Source organism: Rhinolophus hipposideros (assembly GCF_964194185.1).
Source record: "Rhinolophus hipposideros genome assembly, chromosome: 12".
Taxonomy (NCBI): domain Eukaryota; kingdom Metazoa; phylum Chordata; class Mammalia; order Chiroptera; family Rhinolophidae; genus Rhinolophus; species Rhinolophus hipposideros.
The window spans coordinates 56,021,040-56,035,645 of record NC_138058.1 but is presented as its reverse complement, the minus strand read 5'-3'; the positions used below and the strand labels follow the sequence as shown (position 1 = coordinate 56,035,645).

Genomic DNA, 14,606 nt, shown 5'->3' with positions numbered 1-14,606 from the left:
TGACGTTTTTACAGTTTATTTTGAAGTTCATTTTAAAAACAAAGTTAAAGACAGTGAGAAAAAATTGCACAAAGTACTCATTAAATAAGTATGGTGATTAAATCAAAATAAAGGAAATAAGTTTTCTTCTGCAACTCCAGTAATGAGTTGTTGTCCTGAAGGTTCTTATACTTCCAAAAAGGGACGGGGGAAAATCATAGCAATTAAAGCTGCCTCTTAATCATGTAAATCTACAGTAGAAACCAAATTTTTCTGTTCTTCCCAATAAGTCAGTTTCGATCTTCAAACTGTGCCTTGTTTTTTAAAAGATATGACGCTAGAAATTCAATGGGATTTGGTGGTCTGTAAGGGAAAAGAAATCCAAAATTTAGAAATTTACATATTCTAGATGTGTTAATTTAAGTGTACTGTTCCATAATGAAAATACACATTTTAAAGTTTAATTTTCTTTTCTCACTCAAAGGCCATTTGTAGTAAATATAGCAAATGAGATAGGCAAGTGGGTTAACCAAAAATGTTTAAAGAAACTGAAATTTTTGTATGGCTGAAATCTGGTGATGAATTCAATTCTAAAACAGAAGTTTCAAACATGTACTGACAACGCGATGATGATTACCCCATGGTATAATGACTTGAAGGGACCACAAGTGAGGCTTCTGTGGTGCCGGGCAGTATTCAGTTTCTTGATTTGAGTGCAGATAACATAGATATGTTTGGTTTCTGAAAAGTCATCAAGCTACATATGATATGCCTAATTTTCTATTTGAGTATTATCTTTCAATAAGAATATAAAAAACAATATAGGAAAATGGCTGTAGCATCACCAAGACATGTAGATGAACGCCCCAAATGACAAATCAAAGAAAGCAATATTCATTTGAACAAGTTCTGTTGTTTCTTTTTAAGAAGTCACTTTTATTTTTCTTCAAATAATTTAAAGCAATAATAGTTCTAATACTGCCACCACATAGCACACCTGAGAAATTAAACATTTTAAAATTAAAGGGTGTTATTTTATATTTATCACTTTTACATAAATTATTCTTGCTCAGAAAACAAGTCCAAAGATGAAAACTGGGGGAAACATCTATTTAAACCCTACAAGGAAAAGTTATACTGAGAACTGATTTATAATGATCTTAAAACATTCCATTAGCCCTTGAAACAGTCTTTTGAACAGCCTAGATGGAGAACATTTTTCAAGATTAATTTCATGAACAACCGAAATGCCCATCGGTCGATGACTGGATTAAGAAGCTGTGGTACATTTATACAATGGAGTATTACGCAGCCATAAAGAAAAAAGAAATCTTATCATTTGCAACAACATGGATGGATCTAGAGAACATTATGTTAAGTGAAATAAGTCAGAAAGAGAAAGACAAGTACCATATGATCTCACTTATATGCGGAATCTAAAGAAAAGAATATGTGTATGAACTAATCAGAAACAGTTTTGGGGACACAAAAAACCGAGAGTTGTTAGATGGGTGGGGGGGAGGGGTTTGGGAATGGGGGGAAGAGTGAAGGGATTGGGGGGCGGCTGGTGACCACAGGATGGCCTCAGGGTTTTTTGAGAATTACTTTGGGGAACTTATTCAATAGTGTTTGGGGATTTTGTTGGGTGTCCGATGGACATGTGTCCTGTTTGGGAGACCACCTCAGGGATGCTGTGGATGCCTGGTCATGACATTGTACACCAGAGGCTGGACATTAATGAATGCCAACTATAATTTTATGTGTATAATGTGATGGCTCGGTGTGAGGTCGGGGTGGTGGTGGATGGGGTGAGGGGGGTTCACGGTGTGAGGGATGTAAAAATAAAATAAAATAAAATAATAAAATAAAATAAAACAAAAAAAAAGATTAATTTCATGAATTATTTTACCAGACTCCTTACTTAAAAATCGTATTTAATAATACCATGTACTTAAAAACTACTTCAATTTTTTTCTTCCAGTATGTAAAGTAATACTTATAATTTCTATTAGGCTTTTTTAAAGAAAGAACAAAAAAATAACAGATGTCCAGATTTCAACTGTCAGTAGTAGAGCCAAGACATACCATAGTCATAAATGAATCCTATTTTATAAATATAACAATCTAAAACAAATGTTTATCATATAACTTTACGTAAAAAATATACATATTTTAAATCAAGAACTCACCCTAACTGTAAGACGTACTTCCATCAAGTTCCTTATCAAGTTATGTCAGCTTGCTACAATGTTCATTATTATTTGTTGAATAAAACATAATCTACATATAATGTTGACTAATGTAACTTACAAAAAAAATTTTTACTGGATTTTCTTATACAGAAAGGATTTAGGTAGAATTACTGGAGAAAAACATGTACAGAAAAAAGAAAAGCTGTAATCTTGTTAATAAAATGTAAATTATAAGGGGGTGGGGGGTGGGTGATGAGGGTAAAGGAGATCAAATATATGGTGATGGAAGGAGAACTGACTCTGGGTGGTGAACACACAATGGGATTTATAGACGATGTAATACAGAATTGTACACCTGAAATCTATGTAAATTTACTAACAATTGTCACCCCAATAAATTTAATAAAAAAAAATAAAATAAATAAAATTTAAAAAATGAAATGTAAATTAAAACAACCTGGCAAAAAAATGGTTATAACACTCATGCTAGGAAAAACAAAAACCCACTCATGTTGAGGCTATAACATTAGAAGATTTTTAAGAACAAACTTTTGGACATAAATATGATACTATGTGTCAAACACCGTAAAAATAGTCATGTCCTTTGAACTAGCAAACCAATTCTTGGGAATTTATCATAAGAAGGTAATTAAACAAAAACAAAAGAGGCATGAAAACATATAAACTGCCTGGTGATGATGAATAACAAAGGAAATTGTTCAACAATAAGAAAATGGCTAAGTTAATTGTGGTACTATTATAATTTAAATTATAATCATGAAGGCTATGCAGAGATATGCGAAAAGTTTTTTGTTATAACATTAAGTAAAAAGGAGATATAAAATTACATGTATACCATGATTATAAATCTTTATAAATGTACATATAGTCTAAGACTAGTTTAAAAAAAAAAACACAAAAAAACCCGAAAGTGTCTGAATTGAGATTATAGCTGACAAAAAAATCTTTAATATCCATAAATTCTTTATAAATATTAAAAAAACTATATTAACTAATGATATTTCAATTAGCGAAATTTTATTTTGTTTTCTCGGGTAACTCCTTTTGCAGATACTATTATCTTACCTTTCCTTTGCAAGCACAGCAAGTCCTTGTAATAAGATAGGCACAACTGTCTGATCCAGGTAGGCACGAGTTGGCAAAGACTGAAGATCCACTTTCTGTTTTGATGACTTTTCTGCATTAATCTTCTCATTTTCTACTATTCTCTAGTGAATTAAAAAAATATGCATGAATATTATAAATAATTATATTATTTTGAGTACTAAATGAAAATTAACGGAAACATGATGCTAACAGAAAAAGTAAGTCAAGGATTAGAAAACTGGTATTGAACTGCCAATCTTTCTGCCAAAATAAAATCAGACCTATCTCTAAAAATTTCATTCAAGCTTCTTCTCTGAAGGTACCATAATATTTCTTTTAACGTCATATCTTCAGATCCTAACTCTTTCTCCCCTTTCCTCTGGGTTTTGAGAAGTAGAAACAAGTCCTTTTTCTTTTTTTCATAAGAATACCTTCTTACAACGTGCTTCCAAAAATCTGGACATGAACATTAAGTAGCACTGAATCACAGTGAGAAAACTAGTCCTCTTTCAATTCTTTCAGGACAGAAAATACCAGGACAAAGTCTCAGCTTGGTACTAATATGTCTTTAACACTTCTGTAACATTTGCAACACTCTCTTCCTGGAGCAAGGAGGCTTCAAGCTCAAAGTCTTCCACTGGCAATAGAACCCAGCTAAAATTATTACCACTGTTTTATAGCCAGTTTTCACTTTTATAGTTACCCTCTATCGCAGTGAAAATGCTTTTTCCATTTATGTTCCTTTTTTTACACAAATGCATCCATAATTTTTAAGAATGAATAGATTTAAGAAAAAAATTTAGTAAATAGCCAGAAAATGGGGAAATGACTCATGTAGAAAAGATGATGAACGTGATATTCAAATGATATTTAGGAAACAATGACTTGCACTTTCTACTCCAAAGAACCCCCAAAATTTTGGGCCTTTCACATAGATTCATCTGACATCCAGAGTATCAAAAACTACTTTATTGAAAAACTTTGCCTTCTTTTAAAAATTTAGAAAGAAGAGGCTATCTAGAATACAAAACACTATTTAGAACACTTCCATTTAAATGAACTTTTGCTCCAAACATACTCACACTGAATATAAATGAATCAACAACAAACACATTCTTCTACATTTAATTTTTTTACATTTAATTGTATTTTGTAAAAAGTGAGAAAAATTTTAATTGCATACCTACAACGTGTATGCATATATACCATGGTTTCCAAAGATACTTCCCACAACTATGGCAGGCAACTATTCTAGTTTTGCTTACGATTTTTCAATCTAATTTTGGGACTTAGTAAGAAAATAATTTTCTATACATAATTAATGTATAAAACAGCTATTTATTTGCCCATGTATTACTTACTGGTCATCAGTAAATTTCAACAGACAATATCTATATGACAAAAACTTGTCAATTACATGACATTTCAATGCCTTCAGTAAGAAACAGCAAAGCCTAAGCAACACCTATAGATCCTATAAAAACTCCTTGACCAAATCCTCACTTGTTTCACTCAAATATTTACTGAACATTGACAATATACCAAATTGCTATGCTTAATTTTAGTTAAGTCAAAATCCTGAATTAACCTAAAAAATACATATCCAAATTACTACAAAAAAATAAATAATAAGCTGTTGATAGTGTAGAGCAGTGATCACAAAAAGAAAAAAATGAGGTGAGTCCTATGATTGCCCAAGCTTACTGCTTCCTGCCTGGAAAACTTACAGGGTGCAATACAGGGAGAGGGAACCAAAGCAGAGCCGAGCAGTCTCCCTAAGTTGAGAAGAGAGTTGAAAATTCATGGAGACTAAGACATCTAGAATTTGCAGGGCAGGGTACTGATGGGGGGAGAGTTGTTTGGAGAGGACAGAGTTGCACAGAGGACACTAAAGAGACAGATTTCCAGTCTTTTCCTGAGCACTTACCAGCGTGGGTGTGAGGGGAAGTACTCAACACCAGGTAAAACCCCCCTGAAAGGAGTCGGGGCACAAACCCTGGTACTCACACAAGGCCAAGAGCAAACCTTGCAATACATGAAGCACTGGACAGAATACACAAGAGGAAACGAGGCCTAAACTAAAAGGCTGGTGTGGTCCTCCCTAACAAAACTTCAAACTCAAAAGGATCAATTTGTTTCCAAGTAACTTAATTATGTCCTAGAACAAAACTCAAGAATGTTTGAAAGAATATAAAAATAACCAATACCAAACAAAGTAAAGTTAACAATGCCCAGCTTCCTGTAAGAAATTGTCAAGCGGCAAAGAAGCAGAAAAATACTACCCATAACAAGGGGAAAAACCCAGAAATTATACAAATTATACAAATGATAGAACAGGCAATGCCATTAAACCAGTTACCTATTATAAGACATTCCATATGTTCAAGAAGACAGAGGAAAGCACAAATAAATTAACAAAATACTTCAAAGTATTTGAAGCAATGGCTGAAATTTTTTCAAATTTCATGAAAACTCTATACCCACAGACCTAAAAACTTCAATGAATTATAAGCACAAGAAACAAAAACTTTTAAAAAGTATACCAAGACACATCATAATAAAATTATTTAAAACCTGTAATAAAAATTTTAAAGCACCAAGAGAAAAGACATTATGAAGGAGCAAATGACAGCATACTTCTCATCAGAAACAATGTCAGCCAGAAGACAGTGGAGTAAATCTACACCCAGCAAAAATATCTCAAAAACGAATGCAAAATAAATGACCTTTTCAGACATTCATAAGTTTAAAGAATTCCTTAGCAGCATCAGACCTGCATTACACAAAAGCGTTAAAGGAAGCCCTTCAGGTAGAAGGAAAATGATAATAGATGGAGTCTGAATCTACACAAATGAAGAGCCCAGAAATGGTAAATACGTGGGTAAAGGTGAAATACTCTTTTTTCTTATTTGAAGAAAACTGACATTTTAAAGAAAAAATACAAATAATCTACTGCAGGGTTTATAACATATGTAGAAGTAAAATATATGATAACAACAGTACAAAGGCCAGGAGAGAAGAAATGGAAGATTACTGTTGTAAGGTTCTTATGCTATACATGAAAAGATATTATGCCACTTGATGGTAAATTGTGATGTTAAACTTGCATACTATAGATTCTAAATAAACAACTTAAAAAATTTATAATAAGCCAATAAATAAAGTATAATCAAGAGAAAAAGCAGTAGTTGTAGAATAGTGGTTTCCAGACTTGCACATATCACAAACAAACAAAGTAGAAATAAAACAATACAATGAATGAAGAAACTAACATAGGGTTGTTAATTCTATTTTGCCAAGTAAAAACTTACAAATAAACATAATTATTATTTTATTATCACCATTCATAAAAGAACAGGCATTTAAAAATTATAAAATCAAGAAGACCAATCACCAAATAACGTATCATTATTAAACACTCAACTTTACTCTCCTTATTTTTTTTCTCACTTTACCATGGAAATTGGTCTGAGGGTTTGAAAAAAAGCATCTGGGTATCACTGCTCTACAGTAGCATGGCTCTGGCTTCATATACAAGCACCATCAAAAAAAGACTGCTGATACCTAAAAAGAAGTCTCTTAAATGACTATAACACAAACTGGTGTAAAATATCCTCACCTGATGCAGCACAACAATTCAAGTAAAAACTGCATGATCAAGAAAGAAATTCTCTTCCTAATACTGATATCAAAGCAATAAATATTCCTAGCAATTTTGTTAGCACAGAATAGTCATTCCACATGCCAGCAAACTCGGAGTTGGTCAAGACCGGCGATACAACTTAATTGTACTTTTAAAATGTCAACTTGCCTCGGTTTAACACACAGCTCTCCACGTACCTCCTGGTGACTTTGGACAAGTTATTCAACTTCTCCGAGCCTTATAGGGCTGAAGATATATGCAAATTACTTAGAAGTGTTCCTGGCACATAGTAAAAAGGCTAAAGAAATGTTACCAGCTGTTACTATCATTACTCTGCTTGTAAATGCTCCTGCCCTTATTTACCCAAAATTAATCACCAATAATGTCTTTCCTTTTGTAGTAAAATGCACACATCTCCTTCAGGAAGCCTCTATTTTCTTAACAAATTGAACCCAGCTCTGGTTAATTCATTTGTTCCAGCATTCCTTCATTCATTTACAAAGTAACTTCTACCATGCAAGGTAAAAACAGTTTCTATAACGTGTTTTAGGGCTTCCACCTGACTACTGAACTCTGCAAAGAAATCACCATTTATTAAATGTTGACTCCACCAACACACAATTCTACTACAAAGACAATGGATTTCTAAATTTTAATGTACAGTTTTCCAAAGCAATATCCCAACAGATACATTAACAGACCAAACAAAACGATATGACAGTCTCTATTAGTAATGTGTGTTTTTTTGGTATCACTTTCCGAAGTTCAACGTCTTGGCTCAAAAGTAAATTGTACGTCTGTATACCACGAAGAGTTAGTACCACTAATGAAACAAGCTACCCATAATTTGATACTATTTGGTTTATGATCAAGTTTTCTCTTGTGCAGAGCAACTTAGTAAAAATGGATCCCGAGTTGTCTCAATCACCTAAAAAGACGCATTGGAACTGGACACGTTACCTCGACGTTATCTGTGAGGCCGTACTCAGAGTGAGGATTTTCTGCAACCTAGAAAACAAAACACAGGTCACAGAGACATCAGCCACGCTTTCTCGCTGCACACCGCCACCCTGAATCCAAGGCCTACTGATACCTGCGTCTGTCCCTCCAGCATCTGCTCCGGCTCCATGGCGGACCCTGCAAGTCAGTCCCCGATACCAGTCTTGGAAAACAAGAAGAACGGTGAGTTACCCAGGAGATTTCACCACGAAAAAGCCAGGATGGAGTCCAGCCCAGCCTGCGACCCCGCCCCTCACCCCCACCTGGGCGCGGGAGCACCCTGAGCAGGAGAGGAGCAGGATGCAGCAGTCCACGACCGGGCGCCCGCATCAGGTCCGAGAGCTCCACGGTGCCCAGAACCTACAAGAAGTGGGGAAAGGGGGAAGGGGAAAGGAAGATGATTACCCGCGCCCAGACGTCCGTACCTAAGAGCCCCGCACCGCGCCACCAACTCCCAGCACAAACCGCTTCCGCCGTAAGTGACGGATGTCGCACGACTGCCGCGCTTGCGCAGAACTCCCCAGCGGGCCTGGGGCTAGGAGGAATCCTGACCCGGTGTGAGCCTGCTTGTTCTCTGCGGTTCGCAGTGTGCTGGGCAGTCTGGCCACCTGGTCTACGAGAAAATCATTCCTCGACATGCCCAGCCATGGAGAGCACCTGCCCCCCCCGCCCCCCCCCCCCCCCCCCGCTCAGAGCCGGTGACTAGCCCAGCTGGCAGGGATGCGGCCCGACCAGACCTCGGTGCTGCCTGACAGCTTCTGCCGAAGCTCTTCACCGCGGAACCGAGGCCACTTACTGGGTAGTTCTTACTAGAAAATCTCAGACCCAAGAACAACAGTCTTCTAGAAAACGTCAGGTTTTACCCTGAAGCCAAAGGTCGGGAAAGAATTAGTGTTCACGGGTTTCGTAGTAAGCCTAAATCCTTAAATCTATGAATATAATGTTAATGCTACCTTACGTTTGTATCAGATGAGCAATGCAACTAACTGACTTTCCAAACCACAATACTGTTGATACTGTTGTATTTGTAAAAACTACAAAGAATAATATGCCTCCTATACAAAATTTGTAAATAGTAACCAGGATCTGCTAAATCAGATGGTTATAATTCCAATAAATTAAATTATTTTAATGTAAATATAAGTGATAGTCATGAAAGTTCCTGCCTTTGATTCAATAATCTCATTTGTAGTTGTACTTTATGTAAATTTGAAAGCTTCATATCAACTATTTGGCGACTAAATTGTGGCATATCTACATAATGGAATATAAACCAATAAAAGATATGACTCTAGAAATATGGAAATATTAATGATGATAACATTGAGTTTTTTAAAAGGGTAGACTACAACTTCATTTTGCTACTCTACAACCTGCATGGATAAAGATCTAAAGTAAATGAAATTTGTTTAGGAGCTAGACTTGTGGGTACAAGTTTAAAGTTTTGTTTTATAATGTATGCTTGATTAGTACTGTGATTGGTGACAGCCACCATATGGCACTTCGAGGATTTTTCACGTGAGACTGATGCAAAGATGTGGACGCGTATGTACAGGAGGTAGAAATTGACTAGTACGTATATTAACTCAAACTAAGATTAAATACTTTCCAGGAGTGGGAAATAACAGCAAATAAGGCCAGAGAATAATTGGGAAAACTTAGAGAATAGTTATGTGCATTGCTATATTATCATACATCCATATATTTCCCAAAACATAGTAAGCACTCTATATATTTCCAAATTCCAGAAAGTAACTGAGAGCTGCGAATTTACATTTTCTAAGTACCAACAATTTTAGTCACGTAGGAAGCTAGACTGAGCTCCTTCAGGGCAGGGACCTTGTCTTACATATCTTTATACTTCGCACAGTGCCTGGTACGTTGGAGGTGCACAACAATGATTGAGTTGATCCATAGTCAAAATTGGATATTAATGTATACACTGACACTTCTGAAGACAAAAAAAGACAATATAAAATGATTACTGAAAAGGGAAAACACAGGACAATTAACTATCAGCCAGGTTTCTCTCAATCTAGAGAATTATCAGTGTGGTTTACAAAGAAGCTTCACTAGAGTTTTTACATTTATGCATTATTAATTGAAAGATGCAGAGAACAAGCCATAGCAGCAGAGAGATGAACAGAAAAAAGTGACAGCTGGAAATTATATGAGTGAATTAGCAAGAAAGTAATAGGAAGTATAAAGTTAATTGAAGATAGGGCAGAATGCTGAGTTTTGATATGAATTAATTCTAAAGATGATATCCCTGGAAACCATGATTATGACAGAAATTTGCAATAATGTGTACTGTCTAGAAAGCAATAAATTTTAAAAACGAGAACATTTAACTTGTATTTGAACTTGTAGTATCAAACTTTGTTCAGGACTCCTCTCTGCTTCTGTTATGCTCTTCTATCATGGTGCTTACCTCATTCTGCTTTATATTTTGTTTAAACACAATTAGATTTTGAGCTCTTCAAAGGCAAAGATCATACATATTCTTTTGTGTTTGCTTGTTTCTTATATTCGATAAATATATTTTCAAAAGGAGTGAATCCATAGAGAAAGAAAGACTTGAACCAAAGTTCTACTCTCTAGACTTACTGTCTATCTTGGAATTTTTAGGGAGATAGTAGCTATAAATTCTAGAACTACATAGAACTCTAGAATCTAGAATAATAAAGAAAAACTACTGTTGACCCCCTTTTTAAAGACTTGGTGCAAATTCCATTTATGCAACACTAACCTATTAGACAGGCAAGACCTGTTTATGAAGAATACAATATGTATAGCAGTGAAACATTTGATTTGGGAATAAATATTAAAACCTGGTTTCTTCACTTGTTTGCTACGTGCAATTAAGCAAGTAGTTTAACTCTTTGGACCTTCATGTTTTCACATATAAAATTAGGAAACGATTCTTACCTCATAGAGAGGACCAAATGAGATAAGATAGATAAAATTGCTTTGTAAACTGTGAAATTAGCTATTTTATCTATACCTAACTACTTTGTTATAATGTTCAATCTTTTTTGTTGTTTCTATTCTTTTTAAGTAATTTCTGGATAAGAAAGTGCTCAGAGAAAGAACACGATTCAGCGTGCACGCACTCACACGTACACACAGATGTTTGCAGAGAAAAATGTAGAATTTATTGAGTGTAAATGGGCCCTCTGGGCACAGTTTGTGGGGAGAGACACCAACCACCTCTCAAGATGACCTAAAAATATATATATTCCAGATTCAGTAAACACTTTCGAAGGAAGTATCTTTTGGTAGCTAATATAGGAAGACAACTACTCTACCTTTAGTTCCCTTGTCTCCATCACCAATTCCAGACCAAAGTACCCTTACCACCATCCCCATCTTAGAAATGTTGGTATATCAAGGAACATGGCCTTTCTTGGGTGTGTGTAGAGGGGTATAATTTAAGTACAGTTGGATACAAGATTATTAGTTATATTAGTTTCAGTTGTCCAGATGGGCTTTTTGAAGATATTAATACATGTGTTCTTCTGATTTTTATGATACAAACATCATCTCAGCAAGGCAAGTATTAAAAATGAAGAAAAGGCTAACCTTACTATCATTTCTAATTTTTAAATTGTCAATTATTCTTGCCATTTCTCATAACAGGTTATATTTAGACTTTTTTCCTAAAATTTCCTAAATGGTTTTCAATTTTTAAGTTGATTTTACGCTTCATTTTCTTTTTAGAATCCAAATAACTTAAACTCATGTTTATAAATAGGTCATAGGTTAAAAGTAATAGTTACAATATATAACTTTGATATCTTTTAGTTTTAAAACATCCAGAGCCATTCCATGTTAATTTATGTTGAAACCATTTGTCTTCTTAAAAACAAACTTGGGCAGTAAAATAGAAATGGATAGTTATAACACCTAATTTTAATACAATGTTTTTTTTAATGTTTTTCTCTATAATACCAGAATGCATTGATAATGCATTCATATATTGGAGAGCAGAAAAAATTGAATTCGAAGTCCAACAATGTTCAGGTACCCTGAGAAGTAATTTACTTATTCCACCATATAATACTCTTAATACCCTTACAAGGTAGGTATGATTATCCCCATTAAATAAGATGATTTTATCCCCTTCTAGATAACAAAATAGATTCAGAAAAATTGTCACATAATGTTACATAATTATATAGCTAGTGAAATTTCAACCCAGGTCCATCTAATTCCAAACGTTATGCTCCTGGCTGTACATAGAGGACAAATGTATCGTTTAGTATTCTTTTGGTTTCCAATTATAGAAATCCCAACTCAAATTTGTCAAACGGTAAAGGAGACTTTCTGGCTAACAACTGAAAAGCCCAGTAGTAAGGTGGACATCAGACAAGGTTTAGTCATGGCTCCTATACGATTTCTATGTGATTTTCTCCCTTTATCTTTTCTCTGTATAATTAGCTTCAACCTTCAGGCTGCTTTTCTCATGAGTGAGAGATGACTGCTAGTATTCAGGGTTACATGCTTTCTTTTTCAAGTTCAAGGAAAGAAAGCATCACTTCTCATAGGCCTACTGATGGACCAGAAGTCTGAACTTCACTCTGATCTGTCCAACTTGTTCTTTTGATAAGGTAGGTGCCTGTGCAGAGTGACACAGACCTGAATTATTGCCAATCCCTAAACAATGACAAGGACGTGACCTGGTGGTAGTTAATCCCACCCATATTGCATGACTGCTACCGTATGCACTGGGAGAGGCCTGGTTCCACAAGGGAAAATGTTAGAATGGCTAGGAAGAGGTAAGAAAGGGAATGGATTCAGAATAGTTTGTTTTAAAATTAAAAGGGTAAAAATATTTAGATAAAATGTTTTAATTGGGAGATACATGGTTTTTTATTCTACGTAACACATGCAATAATTGCAAAGAATATTTATGTAAGTAATGAGTCTGATCAATTGTGTGATAGTATTAACAGAAAGATCTTCCAGTTCATTCTTCCTTTCATTCAGCTATTTATGAGGAGTGTGCAGAAAAGAGTTAACAAACATATCAGACCTGAGACTACTATCCTTAGAAAGGCTTGCTTGTAAGATTGGCTGATGTCTGGAAATGTAAAAGATAAACAGTTCCCTACACTGACATAAAACTATCCTTAAATGATGAGAGTAGTTCATTGTGCCTAAACTTTTGTGCAAACAACGTGATTTATGGTAAGTACCTGATTTCCTTGTAGGGGTCTGGAACTTTGGTATGTCTTTGACAGAGGGTGCCTACATGATCAGCCCCAATAAAAACCTAAGCACAGAGTTTCTGATGAGTGTCCCTGGTAAACAATATTTCACACATATTGTTAGAATTTATTGCTGGAGGAATTAAATGTGTCCTGTGTGACCCTACTAAGAGAAGACTCTTGGAATCTGGCACCTTGTTTCCTCCAGAGTTTGTGCCATGTGCCTTTTCCCTTTGCTGATTTTGCTTTGTATCCCTTTGCTGTAATAAATCCTAGCTATGAATATAACTATATTCTTAGTCCTGTGAGTCCTCCTAGCAAATCACCAAACCTGGAGGTGATCTTGGGGATGTTAAGCTCTTGGGGAGTTTAAGATATAAATAAATAACAGTGCCTGCCCTCATAAATGTGTATGCTCGTTCAGCAAGAGCATATGTGTGTGTATGTGTGTGTGTGTGTGTATATATATATATATATATATGATTACATATATGAGTAAATGACAATATAAGATAATGACCGATTAAAAGCTTAAGATGAATGATATAGAGCATAAATTCTGAAGTTTGGATAAGATTAACATAAATGTAACTAGTTATCTTTGGATTGGTATTGAACAAAGAATAAGTATTTAAGCAAAGTGGGGAGGGGCGACGCTTTCAGTCTATAATATAGACTGAAACACTAACAAAGAGATAAATGGAGAAACTCAGATATCCTTACAAGAACATAGGAATTGAACTTATCTGACAAGATGAGAAGGTCCTCAAGGATAAAGAAGGCTTCTGAAACCACTGCAGTTAGTAGAAACCATCCTTGAAAACAACTTTTATGTGCCCCAATGTTCACCCTGTGCTAACAATTCCCATTACTTTGCTTTTCATGTGCACTAGAGTAAACACACCCTGCCCACCATAAATATAGAAATGTAATATTATATTTATGTACCCAAGTACTTTGTTTACAGTGATGATTGAATATACCCTCTGATGATCTAGACTGCCATTCTAGAGCATTCATTTATAGAATCATTGCTTTAAAATCAAGTTTAGCAGGTTGGGTAACAATTTATGCTCTTACACCTACTACTATTTCAAAACCATGAGCTCATTCACACTTTCACTAGTAACAAATCCTCTGTAACTAGAGAATCTCAAACTGGTATCTGTTTTGTTTTAGTGTGTCCGTTTTTAAATTTTGAACCATATCTCCTAGGCAATAGAAGATTTCACATAAAAATTAGAATTCTGGTTTCTCTTGAAATATTTTTAAAAGACCACACTGAAAGGCAAAAATCAGCTAGAGCTAACTGAGTAACAGCTATCCCATTTTATAAAGGGATGCTACTCCAGTTTCTCATGGTCTCCATCATTCACATCATATGTACATTTTTTTAATTCCACACCCACACATAGGACTCATGTTATATGTCTGACCACTGCTGCTAGTTTTTTATTTTAGCTTCTGGGCCACTGC

At 35.0% G+C, this 14,606-nt stretch overlaps 1 protein-coding gene across 3 annotated transcripts; it reads right to left on the bottom strand.

Annotated features, from left to right (window-relative positions):
• DPY30 (dpy-30 histone methyltransferase complex regulatory subunit) lies at window positions 1-8,533 on the bottom strand. Of its 3 annotated transcripts, XM_081068375.1 has the most exons (6): window positions 8,386-8,533; window positions 8,184-8,280; window positions 8,015-8,083; window positions 7,882-7,929; window positions 3,258-3,400; window positions 1-342 (listed from the first exon to the last, which is right to left on the bottom strand). In XM_081068375.1, the coding sequence occupies exons 3-6, from the start codon at window positions 8,048-8,050 to the stop codon at window positions 270-272; spliced, it is 300 nt and encodes a 99-aa protein (XP_080924501.1). In that variant the 5' UTR covers window positions 8,051-8,083; window positions 8,184-8,280; window positions 8,386-8,533; the 3' UTR covers window positions 1-269. The 3 variants fall into 3 exon arrangements, with proteins under 3 accessions (XP_080924501.1, XP_080924499.1, XP_080924500.1); XM_081068373.1 differs by lacking the exon at window positions 8,184-8,280 and having other exon boundaries at window positions 8,346-8,419; XM_081068374.1 differs by lacking the exons at window positions 8,184-8,280; window positions 8,386-8,533 and adding an exon at window positions 8,326-8,381.
• Between the last annotated feature and the right edge of the window lie 6,073 nt (window positions 8,534-14,606).

Bases quoted from the DNA above. Each gene is read 5' to 3' on its own strand.
- DPY30 (XM_081068375.1), bottom strand. From the start codon at position 8,050: ATGGAGCCGGAGCAGATGCTGGAGGGACAGACGCAG. The intron at 7,930-8,014 runs GTATCAGTAGGC...TTTGTTTTCTAG, and splicing joins TGCTGGAGGGACAGACGCAG to GTTGCAGAAAATCCTCACTC. The intron at 343-3,257 runs GTAAGATAATAG...TTTCCCTTACAG, and splicing joins GCTGTGCTTGCAAAGGAAAG to ACCACCAAATCCCATTGAAT.